This window comes from Schizophyllum commune, assembly GCF_000143185.2.
Source record: "Schizophyllum commune H4-8 unplaced genomic scaffold SCHCOscaffold_8, whole genome shotgun sequence".
Taxonomy (NCBI): domain Eukaryota; kingdom Fungi; phylum Basidiomycota; class Agaricomycetes; order Agaricales; family Schizophyllaceae; genus Schizophyllum; species Schizophyllum commune.
In genome coordinates, this window is record NW_026089545.1 from 1,047,187 (window position 1) to 1,062,441 (window position 15,255).

General features: G+C 57.8%; 6 protein-coding genes across 6 annotated transcripts; 3 read left to right on the forward strand and 3 right to left on the reverse strand.

Annotated features, from left to right (window-relative positions):
* The first annotated feature begins 29 nt into the window (after positions 1-29).
* On the forward strand, positions 30-1,824 carry SCHCODRAFT_02631483 (uncharacterized protein). Its single transcript, XM_003030564.2, has 3 exons — positions 30-153; positions 222-274; positions 322-1,824. The coding sequence occupies exons 2-3, from the start codon at positions 269-271 to the stop codon at positions 1,534-1,536; spliced, it is 1,221 nt and encodes a 406-aa protein (XP_003030610.1). The 5' UTR covers positions 30-153; positions 222-268; the 3' UTR covers positions 1,537-1,824.
* Positions 1,825-1,857: 33 nt separating this feature from the next.
* Positions 1,858-2,459, reverse strand: SCHCODRAFT_02631487 (uncharacterized protein). The gene is made up of 2 exons (XM_050345661.1): positions 2,354-2,459; positions 1,858-2,299 (listed from the first exon to the last, which is right to left on the reverse strand). The coding sequence occupies exons 1-2, from the start codon at positions 2,393-2,395 to the stop codon at positions 1,946-1,948; spliced, it is 396 nt and encodes a 131-aa protein (XP_050199209.1). The 5' UTR covers positions 2,396-2,459; the 3' UTR covers positions 1,858-1,945.
* Positions 2,460-3,011: 552 nt separating this feature from the next.
* On the forward strand, positions 3,012-5,095 carry SCHCODRAFT_02546790 (uncharacterized protein). Its single transcript, XM_003030563.2, has 6 exons — positions 3,012-3,403; positions 3,461-3,543; positions 3,600-3,779; positions 3,838-3,990; positions 4,044-4,136; positions 4,186-5,095. Exons 1-6 carry the CDS (start codon positions 3,091-3,093, stop codon positions 4,627-4,629), a joined length of 1,266 nt encoding a protein of 421 aa, XP_003030609.1. The 5' UTR covers positions 3,012-3,090; the 3' UTR covers positions 4,630-5,095.
* A 125-nt stretch (positions 5,096-5,220) lies between these two features.
* SCHCODRAFT_02631490 (uncharacterized protein) lies at positions 5,221-6,679 on the reverse strand. Its single transcript, XM_003030128.2, has 3 exons — positions 6,560-6,679; positions 5,984-6,494; positions 5,221-5,935 (listed from the first exon to the last, which is right to left on the reverse strand). The coding sequence occupies exons 1-3, from the start codon at positions 6,657-6,659 to the stop codon at positions 5,665-5,667; spliced, it is 882 nt and encodes a 293-aa protein (XP_003030174.2). The 5' UTR covers positions 6,660-6,679; the 3' UTR covers positions 5,221-5,664.
* Positions 6,680-7,852: 1,173 nt separating this feature from the next.
* SCHCODRAFT_02631499 (uncharacterized protein) lies at positions 7,853-8,832 on the reverse strand. Its single transcript, XM_003030127.3, has one exon. The coding sequence runs from the start codon at positions 8,688-8,690 to the stop codon at positions 8,028-8,030; it is 663 nt and encodes a 220-aa protein (XP_003030173.1). The 5' UTR covers positions 8,691-8,832; the 3' UTR covers positions 7,853-8,027.
* Positions 8,833-8,933: 101 nt separating this feature from the next.
* SCHCODRAFT_02631503 (LACT-domain-containing protein) lies at positions 8,934-13,081 on the forward strand. The gene is made up of 14 exons (XM_003030562.2): positions 8,934-9,268; positions 9,327-9,379; positions 9,435-9,717; positions 9,779-9,999; positions 10,152-10,298; positions 10,417-10,472; positions 10,637-10,722; positions 10,803-10,850; positions 11,009-11,081; positions 11,264-11,343; positions 11,475-11,699; positions 11,895-12,070; positions 12,229-12,529; positions 12,655-13,081. The coding sequence occupies exons 1-14, from the start codon at positions 9,035-9,037 to the stop codon at positions 12,841-12,843; spliced, it is 2,172 nt and encodes a 723-aa protein (XP_003030608.1). The 5' UTR covers positions 8,934-9,034; the 3' UTR covers positions 12,844-13,081.
* The last annotated feature ends 2,174 nt before the right edge of the window (positions 13,082-15,255 follow it).

Here is a 15,255-nt window from a genome sequence, read left to right on the forward strand (position 1 = left end):
CATGCACTTGTCATAAACCATCTTTTGACCTGGCTTCGATTCCTTCCAACAACACCCCATTCCCTTCGACCTAGTCCAGGCGCACATCGAAGTTTGCAGCGGGATTCCGTTCAAAGGAAGCACAAGCGCCGAGGGTTTGCCGAACGGAACAAGGTAAGCGCCATGTGCGCCGGGCGTGGGGATTCTACAACTCGGCTCATGGCATTGGCCGCGATTTACAGAGTTTACCTTGTCTGTGACCGTCATCGTCTGCGACTTCCCGCAATCCATGGCCGTGCGTGCTGAGCCCAACGCTGCCCGCTTCTACTGACCCCTCAGCAGACGAGCGTTAATCCACTGACTGTAATTCGCAATGCGTACAAGAAGCTGTCACGCGACGAGCTCGTCCTCTTCCTCAAGGTCCGCAACCTGCACACGGCGGGCACAGACGACGAACTTGCATCGCGCCTCGCCAACCATGACTCCCACACCTACCACTTCCTCAACTCAACCCAGACACTCCCAGCATCCCCCTCGATCGATCCCTCCCCGTTCAAGCCCCGCACCACACCAGATCTCCCCGTGGAGATCCTGGTCGACATCATCGACCGCGTCGGCGACTGGGAGCTCGCCCGCGCCCTCGGCATTCCCTCCCTACTCCCCCGCCCCTCTGACTGGACCCGCGCCCCGTGCATGGACGAGGCCGTTCTCAGTGGCAACGTGCAGCTCATACACGCCATGGACCCCGCCCAGAACCCGCCCACGAAACTCGGCGCCATCGCCGCCGTGCGCTTCGGCTACGTAAACGTGCTCGAGTACCTCCTCACGCAGCATCGCCGCCTCTTCACCACGCTCTTTGCGGGGAACGTTATACCTATCAAGGCCTCGCGCCACGGGCGCACGTCGGTGCTGAACTGGTGGAAGCATGGCTTCGAGCAGCACTCGGACATGATCCCGCCCCCGTCAGTGGATGCGGTCGCCGAGGCGATCGACGGGGCGTCGCGCAACGGGCAGGTCGCCTCCCTCGACTGGTGGTTCGACGTGTATGGCCACCCCGTCGAGTACACGGAGGCCGCGCTCGAGTACGCGAGCGCGAAAAACCAGATCGCTGTGCTCGAGTGGTGGAAGGAGCGCAGCAAGGCACAGGGCATTCCGCTTAAGGTTGGGCGTGTGATGGACATGGCGAGCACCGCGGGGCACGTCGAGGTGCTCGAGTGGTGGGCAACGTCGCAGATCGAGTTCAAGTACGACAAGCACGCGCTGCACCACGCCTCCTGTCACGGTCGCGTCGAGGTTTTGGAGTGGTGGCTGCAGAGCGGGCTCCAGCTTGCCTACGATCAAGAGGTGCTGTGGGGCGCGACGCGGTACAATCGCCCAGAGGTTCTCGAGTGGTGGGATAAGTCCGGGCTGCCCATTCAGTATCGGATGTGCGATATCGAGGAAGCGCTCGAGGACGCTATCGGTGGAGGCGAGAAGGCGCGCGCCTGGTGGAGGCAGAAGGGCATCGACTTCAACGCCAACGATAAGGAGTGGATGAAGCTGCAGAATCTTCATTGAGTTACTCCAGATTCTCTATTGAGTTTGCTCGTCTCGCTATATTCACGCATCGCTACGATTCTTGCACCGACGGATCCTGGTCCATGTTCACTACGTCTCGCTTTCATGTGCTTTACCTTCAGCATTCCATAGCATCTGTATACACTCTGCACTTGTACCATATCCATTCCATATTCCTTCGACGCCTTCACTCCATGTAGACTAGTCAAAAGCGTAAGCAAGGCCATTCTCCCTGAACAGGAAGGTGTAAAGGCGTGAATTCCATCACCGGCTGTGGCGCACACCGGCCCGGTTTCCGCTACGCCCGTACATCCTGCCAAGTTCCAACTTCCTGCCATGCCAGCCACGGGCGACACCCTCTTTGAAGCTCAGTCATGATTCCATTGCTCATCCTCGCTATGAGTATCCTTCAAAGGATTTGTTTGTTCTTTCGGGGGAGATGATTGTGCATCTCGAAACGTCGCTGGGCCCGGGGACGCATACTGCGATCGTACTCTTTCCCGAAGGGAAGCTGGCATACCTCGGATGGCCTGAACCACTTGGTAATGCAGGGAATGCGAGTAAGAATGCGAGAGTCATGGAAGAGAGCGCGAGCACCGGAGTCACTATAGGGGTCCTTCAAAGGATACGACGAAGAGGATGTCGGCGTACAGCGCATACGCCTGACTTCATGATCTTCCCAGGCAACCTCGGTCATGGGCGAGGGATTAGAAGGATCTGCCTGGGGTGCAGACTGGCGAGGGAAAGGAATAGAGGAGGAGAGGTATGTTCATATCACTACACAGACGCTTACCGCTTATTTGACGTCGTTCTACAGGCTGCTGTACAGTAACGTCGATACTATATCCCAAGAACCCATACTTGAAAACAATGGTTAGGCGCTTACACCTCTCCCAATGACATGATAACCTTGCCCTTGCGCCACCGTCTCCCCTACCATTGAGCAGCAGGTGCTGCCCAGCTCTTGTCTGTTTACCTGTCAAGCGTATACAAGATGGACGCCCACCCTTGGCCCATACAATAACTTTGGGTCGTATACAGCTCGATGTGCACAGTGAGTGTGGGTGCGCATACTAATGCATCGTAGTGAGCTCGTCCCTTTGTCTCCGTAGCTAACGCTGGACAAAAGTCCCGTTGACCACTCACACGTGGCAATACGGTGGATGCCTTTCCGGTGACTTCGCGGTGAGCCGCCTGGATAGGGTGCGATAATATTTTGATAACGTCTCTTGCAAGTATCGTTTCGCTGACATTCAATGCAGTTCGTCTATGAGGCTGAGTGGAAAAAGACGGCGCGGAATAAGCCTTCTTCTGTCCTCTGGTAGCTCTCCTCGATATTCCTCGGCGAATTCAGGTCCTCGAAGTCTGCCAGCAACTGGCAAATCGACTTAATCGTCGAACAATAGAGTGTGACACGTGTCACTCCCAACTGTGACACTACCCTTGCCACAAATCGCACGTGCCTGGCACTTGGACCTTCTCGCCACTTGCCACTTGTCCCCTCCACCTAGTCTCACTCTTGCACGCATACAACACCTAACAAAGCCCTTAACAATGTCTCCCGACACCGCCTCGAAGTTCAGCTACGCCAGCGAAGGCTCCACCATTTATGGGGACTCGATATACCCTGAGGAGATGGAGGAGCTGGACAAGAGGGTCATCGAGTGGCGGGCTCAAGTTGTTCTCGAAGGAACTGAGGAAACCGGAGCTGGTGGACCTCCGACGCTCTTGGACAGCGAGGATGGTGCGCAAAGCGCGTTGGTGGGTATGGACAGCAGCGATTCAGCCCCCGGCGTCGCCTTGTCCATCGACGTGCTGTTTGATACGACGACGTCCGCGTTCGAGTTTGACCGTGGATATCTATCTGGTGCGCTTGATAGCACGCTCTGTACAGCAGCCACTGATGATAATGGACGCAATGCAGGGCGTTCCTCAGTCGCAAGCAGCGATGCTCATGGCTCACCACTCCGCCGGTCCAGCTTCGAGATCGCCCCGCCTGCCCACGAGGTGTGCATTACCACGCACACCTTCTGCTGAGTTCTCGCTGACAAAGCATGCCTCAGGTCCCCGCACTCGAGCTGATGACCGGGGTGCACAATATTGACGAAGGGCGGACTGTCGACCACTTCAACATTTATGATGATCGCGCAAAAAATGTGGCGACGCGGCAATCCGAGTCAGTCAACGAGGGTAATATCGAGGATGGTCTTCCTGAGTACGCGAGGGCCCCATCGCCATCTCAGGTGCGTTTGTGGCGCGGACGTCGACGATCGACACTCAGCTGACTTTTTCTCTCATCAGCTACAAAAGCCTCGCTCGTATCATGCTCCAAAAGACACGGAAACTCCAGCTCGCCCTACCCGACCCCGCATCGCACAGAAGCCTTCCTTCGGCCAGAAAGTCCAGGAAAAACTGCGTGCTCTGCGGAAGCAACGTGCTCTGGAGAAGCTGAAGGTATACCCGCGCGGTTCGCGATCTACAGTGCAATGCACTGACACATATTTCAGCGGGGCAAGATCGACTGCATACGCATTCGCTCTGGTGAAGGATTTGGGAATCAGTTGATCATCGAGGACGACGACGAGCAGCCGTTTAGCAGGGTAAGTGCATCTACGAGTGCAAAGTCGCATTCATCTAACTTGACTTCAGGTTGGCTCGACTGACTTCTGGCTAATCGATCTGTTGGCCGAAGTCGACGACGCGGGAAACGCTAACAGTGAGATCCTTTGGGCCCGCGACGAATACTTCGGCTGGGACGGGAACTGCAGCGCCGATGACTTCGCAACTGGCTTCCGCTCTGGCCCGAAGGCGAGCAAAGGCCCTTGCTACACAATGCCCATGTTGAGCGGCGCGTCCTCTCCCAACCCCGGTCTCACCTCGTCCAACACTCCGGCCCCCGTGGGCGATAGCACGGACGACGAGGACGTCACCATCGACGACATCCTCATGCTCGTCACGGATCCCCGCGATGAGGAATTCGACGCCAAGGTTGACCGCTTCATGGAGGTCAGCGAGTTCAGCTCCTACTTCGATTCCTCTTCGTGGCAGCGAGATCTGCTGGGCGACGGCCAGTGGTCGGAGGTCTGGTGTTAGGCTGCGCAAATGCAAGTCCAAGAACGGGCGTGCTCACGCTGCACGCCTCACTAAAAATTAGCCCATTGACAAGCGGCTGCTGGTCATTGGCATGAGAGTCGCGCGACCGAGCGACGCCTCATTGACATGACCAACGACCACCTCGACCTCGGCGGGAGGGCTCGTCAGCGACACCTCTCCAATGCGATAACCCTTCACTCGGGAGTCCAGGATGTCGCGCCATGCCCTGCTCATCGACAGCAGCGTTTTCTTCTTTTTTCTTTTTATCATTGCCTTGGCTCGGTTCTCGTTCGTCCTACTAACAATCTACAACACATCATTTCCGCACTGCTTCATCTTCCTTTCCACGGTTCGACTCGCTCAGCGAGTCGTGTACTACCGCTGTTCCTAGTTCGTCGTGACCTTGGGTCCGCAAAAGATCGTGCACTTTTCCGCACCTTCACGTACATAGCATTTCTCATCTTCCACTGTGTTGTACAATGAAATGAAGCTTCTGAATCGCGGATTTGGCGTTTGCTCACCATGAAGGCCGAACTGCTTGAAATCAATCGTGAGGTGCACGGGTAAGTTGATTTGTGGCACCATGTTATGTCGATGCCACAAGGACTGGGGCTTTTTATGTATTAACGTGTATGGCGGGCCAGTATGTCAGAGCGGCTACGCGGCATAATTCTTAATCAGATATCCTGGTGCGACCTTTCATCTGCGAGCAGCTGCCCTCCCGACGCGCAACGACGAAGAACTCTACGATAACGCGCTCAGTAGCTGAGTGACCCGCGTCCATTAGAGCACCGTCCGTCTAAATTACTAGCATTACATTCAATGAGCGGCGTCATAAAGGCTACAAGCATGTTGATTATGTGCGTTAGAAATGAGAGATGAAGGGGTTATAGCGACAGCGAAGTCTATCGGGAAAGACTGACTACGGCTGAGAGTAGGTGGGTAGAAAGGTGAGTAGAAAGCGACGACCGAAGATGCGTAGGTAGGAGGATGCCAACCGGATGCCGTAGGCAAATTGTCGTGAAACACTGTCGACTATCTCCTCTTCTCCTCCTCATCGTCGTCACCCGAGCGCGCGTTCTGCTTCCACCTTTCGTAGAAGCGTTTGACGGAGTTGTACGCGAGTTTCCAGGGCTCGTCCGTCTGGGCCTTCTCCCAGACGCGGCCGAAGAACTCGCGCTGGTGCCCCTCGACGACGCTGTCGTAGAAGAGGTTAAGGACGAGACCACTGGGCTTGAGGAACTTCTTGACGGGCTCGATAATCGGAGGAGTATCGGGAGGAATGGGGATCAGAAGATTCTCCTCCCTATAGCTGCAATCAGTATCAGCACAGATACCCAGCCAACCCACGTACGTGTGATTATCAAACTCATGGTCGATCTCGACCAGGCGAGCGGGCTGACGGCGTGGGGGCCGCTTCACCTTCCCGTTCTGGTCGACGTTCTCCAGCGTCGTCGCCATCTGGTGCGTGTGGTTCCAGAACGCAGACAGGCTGCCCATCGACCACAGGTACCACCCCTCCTTCCACGTCCGCGGCGGCTCGAGCACGCGGCCCGGGATGCCCGTCGGCGGGTCGTCCTCGTCGTAGTCCGCGTCCATCGCGTCGCTCTCCACCTTCCCGCGCTTCCCGCCGAGCTGCCACGGCACGCGCTCCGGCTGGCCCTCGGGCGGCAGCGGCGGCAGGGCCCCCGCGCCCGCGCCCGGGTTGCGCGACTGGTGCAGCGCCATCAGGCGGCGCACTTCGAGGGGGAACACGCGGCGGAGGCACACCGAGTGGCACTCGGGCAGGCGGCCCTGGTGCCGGTTGAACGTGCTCTGGGTGCAGAGCGTGAGGCACCACTCGTCGATCTTGCGCGAATGGAGGCCTGGAGGGGGTTGGGGGAGGGTGCGTCAGAGCCTGCCGGCGCACGTTACTCAGCACGGGACGCACCTGCGGGGGGAGTGAAGATCTTGACGGTGGGGAAGGAGGAGAGCGGCGGCTTGCGCTGCTGCCTCTTCTGCGACTCCGGCGACGCCGCGGTCGATGTCATGGCGGTGGGTGATAAGGCTGGGGACCGGGACCGCCCAGGCCACGCGTCACGGCGCCGCCCCAATGTCACATCCTCCACGTGGAGGGACGGACCGGCTCCACCGACCGGCACCTTCCGGATCCCCTCAGCACAAAACCCAAAAATTTGTGGGCTTGCTCCCAACTTACTCTGCCGGTCGCAGAATCGCTGTCGCAGCTCACATACAGGAGGCCCGCCCTATTGTAGGGCGTTGTGCCCTCCCCCCTCCGCTGTGGGGAAAGTCCCCGGAGACAAGGCAGAGCGTGCACCCACCGCGCACGCGGAAAGCGACTGCCCTTAGGCACGGTGGTCGCGGTGGGGGCGGCTGGCGATCAGTGCGTCCTCGATGATGCTCCCGCCAGCCACTCTGCCCGCCCCCCTGACGCGCCTATGCTCGGCGACGGTGCGCGCGAGCGAAGATACGAGCACGCGCGTGCTCGGGCGTGGGCGCGGAGGGGGAGGCATCTGTTGCTCATAGACATAGTTATGCGATTGTTGGCGCGCGTTCGTCGACCTAGTGTTCGGCGCTCGCGCGCCTTCAACTCAATGGGGCTCACTCGCGACCGGCACTCTCCAATTTTTACCTCCCCCTCACGATCTTTTGATCGTTGACTTCATTCCGCCACTGGCTGTACAGGCTCGCGCTAGGCTTCCTTCCCCGCGATCGGGTAGGTGCTGGAGGTGAGCATCCATTTTTTCTTTCTTCTACCTCCTTCCATGATGCACTTCTTGTGAATTTCTTCAGGGAGTATACCTCGTCATGAGGGCGTGCTCCAGAACTTGACACTCCTGATCTCTCGTTGCCTGTGTTTTGTTTCTCGACATGTATGCTAATTTTTTGAACAGGTTCGTGGTAGTGGGCACTTTCGATGCGTGTCCTCTCCTTCATGCGTATTCTCCCCCTGGATCCCCACCTTTCCCCTCCGTAGATCACCCCTCTGTTTGTACCTTCCCTTTCTCTACCTTACCCTCCACCCCTTCGCGCCCTCACTGCTCTCCTCATCATCACCGCTCCCCTTCCCATCCCTCCCTCCTTCGCCGTTCCCTTCTCGCCCGTCAATGTTCTGCTTCGCTCTCTCGCATCTATCTGCGTATTGTACGATGTGCCCACTGTATGTAGCATAGGGTACGAGCAATGCATACGATCAAAACGCCGCACTCATCATGCATAAGCAAGCGAGCAAACGAACGGTATGAGCTAGTGTAAGCATAGTGGTGGGAAGAGTATTAGAGTAAAGTAGGTCACAATGTAGGTGGTATGTATGTCGGTTCAGAGTAGGTGTCGGTGCGATAGTAGGAAGTATAGGACCAGTAGTAGGGTATCATAGGTGTGAGGTGGCTGCAGAACACTCATTCGGACATCTCGCCATCCTCTGAATCTGAGGCGGACATATCTTCATCTTCCTCGTCGCTAGACATGTCCTCATCCTCGTCGCTTTCTTCATTGTCGTTGTCGTCCTCTTCCTCCTCCAGATCCAGCTGCCTCTGGTTCACGACCTTCGTATACTCGAGCGCCAGCACACCCACAAGCATCGACTCGTCGTACATGTCCGGCGGCTCGTCGAAGTCGTACGCGTCCAAATCCAAAGGGTCCCGCGTCCGCCGGCTACGATTATCCGTCCAGCGCAAGCCCCTGAATTCCAGCTCCCCGACTGGGTCCCTCAGGAGTGCCGCCAGCGCCATCAGGTCGCGCGCATCCAGTTGCCGGCCCTCCTCCATGGTCTCCAGCGCGAAGATCGCGTCAACCGGCGCGCCCATCGCGCGCAGCATTATGCGTATTGCGGCCTTCTCGATCTCGCGGAGCAGGCGGAGGGAGGTGCGATAGAGCGCGCGCGGGCGGTCCTCGCGCGCGTCGAGGCGGGGGCGGTAGGTGTCGGAGAGGCGCGCGAGTTCGAGGCCGTCGAGGATGAACTGGTCGGCACTGTGGGGGGCGGGGCTGGAGGTGGCTTTCTGGACGATGAGGAGGGAGAAGGCGGAGAGGTATTGGAGGACTTCTTCGTCGGCGCGGAGCATGATGGGTGAGGTGACGCGAGAGAGGTGACGCGGGCGTGGAGGGGGACGGGTGTCGGGTATCGCAGGGGGGTGTATGGACAGGCGGAGGGGAGGAGGACGGTCGGGTAGACGGCGCCGGGGACGAGAGGAAGATCAACGCGCCTGTCACGCGTGCGCGATGGGACTCACGTCACTGCACGATCGCGTCAGAACGGTCGCGCTCTCGGTCCGATTGCTCGTGTTATTAGACCCACAGGCGCTCGCATCCTGCGCTCCTCCTCCTTGTCTCGTACCACCATCGTCGACGTGTGCGCGTCCCCCTACTTCTCCCCCTCGCGTCACCCAAATCCACGTCACCCCGATACATGACGCTCAAGAAGCGCGCAGGGCGCTCGAAGGCGCAAGAGGACCAAGACGCGACATCGTCCGCGGTCCACGATCCTGCTACACCATCCTCAGCTCCTACGCATTTGGACGTGCCAGATCCCAACCTCTCGCCAGATATCTCAGATCCCTCGCCCTCCGAAGATACAGACGATCCGAAATTGAAGAAGCTCAAGCACGAGGTGCGCTCGCTGAAGCACCATCACAAGGAGAAGGTCAGTAGCATGCTTGAGAGCTTGTAACGGAAGGCACTCGAGGCTAACATGCACGCAGCACGGCCCTCGTCCCTGGTACCAGACGAAGCGCGTATGGTTCCCCTTCGGCATGTACGTCCCCAGCCCACTTTCCCTCGCACCTGCACCAACCGCGACCCCCGCTCAGCCTCGTCGGCATCGGCATCGCCTCCATGTTCGTCACCGAGACCCACATCGAGGAGATGCAGGCCTCCCTCCAGGTCCTCCTCGACGAGTACGGCGTCCTGCCCGATCTCCCGGAGCTGAACTTCACGACGGTCCAGCTCGAGTTCGCCCGCCTGCGCGACAGCATCCCCGAGGTCTGGAAGCTCAACACGGACGGGCGCGAGTTCAAGGTCGGCGAGGAGGCGAAGGCGCGCGGGTTGAATGCTCAGCACCCGGTTGTTCTCATTCCAGGCGTGATCTCGACGGTAAGTGCACGCAGGTAGCGGAAGGACAGGGAACTCATCGTCGTCAATACCCTTCTTCCAGGGTCTCGAATCCTGGTCCACTGCGCCCGAGTACCGCCCCTTCTTCCGCGAAAAGGTTTGGGGCGGGTTCTCCATGATTTCGCAAGTCACCTTCAACCGCGAGCGCTGGATGTCCGCTCTGCTCCTTGACCCCGTCACTGGCATCGACCCGCCGGACGTGAAGGTGCGCGCGGCAGAGGGGATCAACGCGGCGAGCAGCTTTATACAGGGGTATTGGTTGTGGTGAGTGGCTTTGCTTTCTTGCTTTCCCCCTTCCTTCCTTGTCTTGCCCCTTAATCCCACCCCCTCGCTTCCCTCTCCCCTTCCCTCCTCCTCCCTATCCATCTCCACCAAAATCAGAAGGCCACCCCAACTCACCCAACACCACGCCCCAGGTCGAAAATCGTCGAAAACCTCGCCGTCGTGAACTACGACACGAACAACCTCTACATGGCCGCGTACGACTGGCGGCTCTCGTTTTACAACCTGGAGGAGAGGGACGGGTACTTTTCGCGGCTGAAGTTGATGGTGGAGGGGTTGAAGTGAGTGGGGCGTGTTTCTAATGTTTGAGGCAGGAATGGGGGGTCATATTTCGGGTCCGGCCTGGTGGCGGGGAATAGGAGGGAAAGGAGAAGCAAGCGCTGACATATTCCCTTTCAGACAACGCCAAGGGAAGAAGGTGGTTCTCGCGGCTCACTCGATGGGTGCGAATGTGCGTGGCGCATATTTTTGATGGCCATGGAGATCCAAAAGCTGACCCGTTGACTCGCCGCGTAGATTGTCCTGGTAATGCTTCTTGCATGTCTCGTAGACACACATAGGCTCACCCCGGCAACTATATGCTAGTACTTGTAAGCGTCCCTCGTCACTCGCGGAGAAGCCGTCGTTCGTGCTCACGTGTCGCCCCACAGCATGAAATGGGTCGAATCCCCTGAGCATGGTGGCGGTGGGCCGGATTGGGTTGAGGTGAGGTCGCCGTCGCTGCTAGCTGCGCAACGATGGCTGACGCTGCTGACTGCGCAACGATGGCTGACAGCCGATGACAGAACCACATCGACTCGTACATCTCCATCGCGGGGACGCATTTGGGCGTGGTGAGTGCGACCTCGCGTACTTCCGCTCGTGCTGCGTCGCGTGTTGCATGCGCTCCAGAGTAGTAGACCCCCACCATACCTTGACGCTTTACCATACCATGACGCTCCACCATGCCTTGACGCTTCGCCATGCATTGACGCTGACGAGGCATTCGCAGGCGAAAGCCATGGCCGCCTTGCTGTCGGGCGAGATGAAGGACACGGTGCAGATGAACCCGGCCGGAGCGTATGGTGCGTGTGTCTTCGCGTCTTTCTGTCCTTCGCTAATCCGACGCTCCCTGCTGCTAATCCAACGCTCCCTGCCGCTAATCTAACGCTCCCTGCCGCTAATTCAACGCTCCCTGTCGCTAATTCAACGCTCCCTCTTTCGTTGCTTCCGTGTCTTTCTTGGCTTTCATTCTCGTCGTCGTCAGTCCTCGAGCGCTTCTTCTCGCGCAAGGAGCGGCAGCAGCTGTTCCGCAGCTGGGCGGGGAGCGCGAGTATGTGGTTGAAGGTGGGTGACTCCTCGCGTCCTTGGCATTGCACGCACGACCCTTCGGGATCGTGGCTAACGCAGACTTTGCCCTTCTACGGCATCTACGGCTGAGGCGACCCTTGCTGAATGCTTGCTTACGCCCCTCCCAGGGCGGCGACGCAGTGTGGGGCGACGGCCTCAGCGCACCCGACGACACGCCGGAAATGACGAGCAGCTTCGGGCATCTGCTTGCCTTCCGTCAAGTAGATCAGGATCAGGAGAATACGACGGCCGAAGATGGCATCCAACTCGCGACGTCGCCTGAGGAGATCCGCAACATGACCTCGGAGGAGGCGGGGACGTGGATCCTGCAGCACACGCCGTCGACGTTCCAGGTGAGTCCGCCTTGACAAGAGTGGGGTGGCTTATCCAAGCTCTCATACTCTGGCCGTCCTCCTGCCGGCCCACTCATCCCTCTCAACAACCGCCCTTGCTGCTCGCATCCTTTCACCGCCCCCACCCTCTCCTCTCAATGCCCCATGCTGATGCCTCCTCTCACCGCCCGCATGCTGACCCCCTCCCCCACGCAGAAAATGATGGAGACCAACTTCTCGCAAGCCATGGAGCGCGACGAGGCGCAGCTGATTCGCAACAACGCGGACCACCGCAAGTGGAGCAACCCGCTCGAGGTGCAGCTCCCGCGCGCCCCGTCGATGAAAATCTACTGCGTGTATGGGCACGGGAAGGAGACGGAGCGGTCGTATTGGTGAGTGTGAATGCCGGCCAGTCATCGCGTCGAGCGTCGTCGTGCTGTCTTCCTGCTGTCCAGTGGGGGTAATGCGTCATCTCCTTTCTTCTCGCCAATCCTTTCTTCTCGCCAACGCCGTCTTTGGGCAACTCGCTAACCCACCTCCCCTCCCCTAGGTACGCCCGCGGCAGCTACGAGCACGACGACAACGCGGCGGACAGCGCGTCCCCGCGGTGCGTCGACCCGGAGGACGAGGAGTGCCAGACACCGCGGACGCCCCTAGACCTGCCGCTGCGGATGTCGAGCTACATCGACGCGGAGTACTCCGATTTGGAGGGGAGCCCGGTCATCCGCAACGGCGTCAAGATGGGCGAGGGCGACGGCACCGTGAGCTTGCTCAGCCTCGGCGCGATGTGCGTCGAGGGGTGGAAGCGGCCGAGGTGGAATCCGGCGGGGATCAATGTTACGACTGTCGAGGTGCGTTCGGTGTTGGCTTTGCGGTCTCCGGCTGGTCTCTTGCGACAGTCGTGGTCTAGAAACTGCGCTCGCTCACCTGAACCTCCCGCTCGCTCACCTGAACCACCTACTCACCGCCCCCTCAGCTCCCCCACCTCCCCGTGCCCACCATCCCGCGCGGCGGCGCGAACACAAGCGACCACGTCGATATCCTCGGCTCGACCGCGCTCAACGAGATCATCGTCAAGGTCGCGACCGGCGTCGGGCACGAGGTGCAGGAGAACTTCGTGTCGAATATCCGGGAGTATGCGAAGCGGGTAAAGTGGGATGGGTAGGATGTGTGCTGGGGCAGTGTGTATGTAGAGACAAGAGTGATGGGTCCGGTGGAATAGGATGCGGGATGACGAGGAGTCATTTGAGACCTTATCTCTTTGCTTGTGCTGGACAGATATGACGAACATGTTATTGTGGACATACTACTCATAATGATAGACTACTGTATGGTTGTGATGTCCCATGCCTGTTAATTGTGGTAGTCAAACTGATTGGAGTCCGTACACTATTTGAGCTGAATAGAGTGTGTCTGTTCAGTATTTTATTCTGGGTCTAGTCCCTATCTCGTCTCATCTCAAATGATTTACTGAGGAGTTTACAGGAAAACCAAAGATGTTACCAAGATGCGGGCCTTGGAGCAGAGGTTGTCGCACAGCTGGGCGCGCGCTAGCACCTCATCGACGCTCAAATGTATTTCGACTCCCAAATGATTTACGACGACCGCCCGACAATAGAGTGTATTCGCCCGTTAATAATCTCATTGTGAGCATGCTAAATCGTTTCCGAATCTTCAAAGCATTTTCGTAGCAAGACTGACCAGATTCGAGATCTTAGCAGTGGCTCGCGGCGAGCCGGCCAGCGCGACCCTTCCTGTACCGCTCGTGCTTTGACTTCTCAAGGCGAGACTTGGCAGACAGTCCCCGACAACCGTTGAGCACCGCCCGCCGTCGTAAAGCAGCGTAAGGACAAGGTGGTTGGAGGGCTGCCTGCGCTTGCGAGTGTAGAGGCCACCGATGGTTTTCGTAACATACCAAAACAAATTTGTAGTATAACTATGTTCGGTGCTCAATTGAATTCGTATGTACCGATTTTGAATCTTGATTTTTCAATGGGCGAATACACTCTAATGTACGAAGTTATGGGCGATATAGTGTCCGGAAAATAACTGGATACCAAAATGGAAAGCTTGAGGCTAAGTTCGCTCAAAAATCGGAAGCTGAGTGTCGACCGTGCGGATTTGCGAGGGTTTGGAAGGGACTTAGTCGTTAAACGTGCCATCTGTGACTCATTACCTAGTCGAGTGGGTCCGAGCCGATACATGTGTTCCGTTCGACGAGTATCGGGATTTGCCGTGTGCCTCTGATGCGCCCTTCATCGGTACTCACGACGACGACAACGGCCTATGTAGCGGTGCTCAGGTCGCGGCAAAGCGCTCAACGAGATCTAATACACTGTCCTATCTATGTGTGGGCCACTTTGTGAGGCAGCGAAGCGCCGAGGCGGTGTCGCCGTAGACTGTCAGTTGGCACGTGTGAGGCGGGAGGCGGGAGACAGGGAACGGCAACGACATAGAGCCATCCACGTGCAGCGACGATGGGCCCTATGCAGGTCACGGCGAGGGCTCCCCACGACTAAGTCCCTTCCAGACCTTCGCAAATTTGCGCGGTTGACACTCAGCTTCCGATTTTCGAGCGAACTCAGCCTCGAGCTTTCCGTTTTGGTATCCAGGTATTTTCCGGACACTATATCGCCCATACGAAGTCGCGCAAGTATATTTACTCAAACTTCTGCAAAGATCGAAAGAAATTACTGCACACACTCTAAGAGTGCAACCAGTTTCGCGCACGGTGCGCGCACCGTGCACAGTGTTCGCCGAGAAAGGCAGGTGCCGCGAACGCGACGCGGATTTTGTGACTGCCTGCCCAACATGTCACAGCAAGAAATCTCCGCATGCGGGCCTTTGACAAGACGTTTAGCACGCCAAAAATAATAAGGGCCTTCTGAAGGCACTTCATATTCGATTGGGCATTTTTTGTGCGGAGTTTCTCCAAGAAAGCTGTCTGTACGGCTTCCAGGCCATGGCTGAACATGCAGTCACGTCGGTCACAAAATCCGCGTCGCGTTCGCGGCACCTGCCTTTCTCGGCAAACACTGTGCACGGTGCGTGCACCGTGCGCGAAACTGGTTGCACTCTAATGAGGCTCCCAAATCCATCAGGCCAAGGGCAGTCTTGCCTTCCAAAAAATCTCCAGACCTCTGCATTGCACAGCACATGCCATTTGGCACTACATGCCCATCACAAGTCACCAAGGACAGGATGGGCTAACACTGGCACCGACGATCAAGATCAGTCACACCAAAGTTCGAGAGCAAAAGCGTCATTGCATTGCAAGGAAATACGGTATATAGAGAATCCATCAGACAGACACCCAGCTCGCTGACCAGTCTCCAGAGCGCTCCGAAGAGCAGACCCCAGAAAGCTGGCCAAACATCCTCGAGACAGCTTGCGCTGCCATGTTCTCCGTCGAACGAGCGGGTGCAGCGTCATCGCCTGGATTTGAGAGAAGCGGCACATGTAAATGTGCGAAACTCGGTTAGAACCTATAAAAAGATCCTAGCTGAGTATGTTCTGAGGAATCCGGATGCTGAGAAGAGGCTTTTATATTTTTCAAGAAGCGCACGGACCAGGGGCA

Coding starts and splice junctions, on each gene's coding strand:
- SCHCODRAFT_02631499 (XM_003030127.3), bottom strand. CDS start 8,690: ATGCTCCGCGCCGACGAAGAAGTCCTCCAATACCTCTCCGCCTTCTCC.
- SCHCODRAFT_02546790 (XM_003030563.2), top strand. CDS start 3,091: ATGTCTCCCGACACCGCCTCGAAGTTCAGCTACGCCAGCGAAGGCTCC. Junction 3,404..3,460: donor TGACCGTGGATATCTATCTG/GTGCGCTTGATA, acceptor GACGCAATGCAG/GGCGTTCCTCAGTCGCAAGC. Junction 3,991..4,043: donor GTGCTCTGGAGAAGCTGAAG/GTATACCCGCGC, acceptor CACATATTTCAG/CGGGGCAAGATCGACTGCAT.
- SCHCODRAFT_02631490 (XM_003030128.2), bottom strand. CDS start 6,659: ATGACATCGACCGCGGCGTCGCCGGAGTCGCAGAAGAGGCAGCAGCGC. Junction 6,495..6,559: donor GATCTTCACTCCCCCCGCAG/GTGCGTCCCGTG, acceptor AACCCCCTCCAG/GCCTCCATTCGCGCAAGATC. Junction 5,936..5,983: donor CATGAGTTTGATAATCACAC/GTACGTGGGTTG, acceptor TTGCAGCTATAG/GGAGGAGAATCTTCTGATCC.
- SCHCODRAFT_02631503 (XM_003030562.2), top strand. CDS start 9,035: ATGACGCTCAAGAAGCGCGCAGGGCGCTCGAAGGCGCAAGAGGACCAA. Junction 10,473..10,636: donor CTCGATGGGTGCGAATGTGC/GTGGCGCATATT, acceptor CTCGCGGAGAAG/CCGTCGTTCGTGCTCACGTG. Junction 11,344..11,474: donor GCGCGAGTATGTGGTTGAAG/GTGGGTGACTCC, acceptor CGCCCCTCCCAG/GGCGGCGACGCAGTGTGGGG.
- SCHCODRAFT_02631487 (XM_050345661.1), bottom strand. CDS start 2,395: ATGGGTTCTTGGGATATAGTATCGACGTTACTGTACAGCAGC. Junction 2,300..2,353: donor CGACGTTACTGTACAGCAGC/CTGTAGAACGAC, acceptor ATATGAACATAC/CTCTCCTCCTCTATTCCTTT.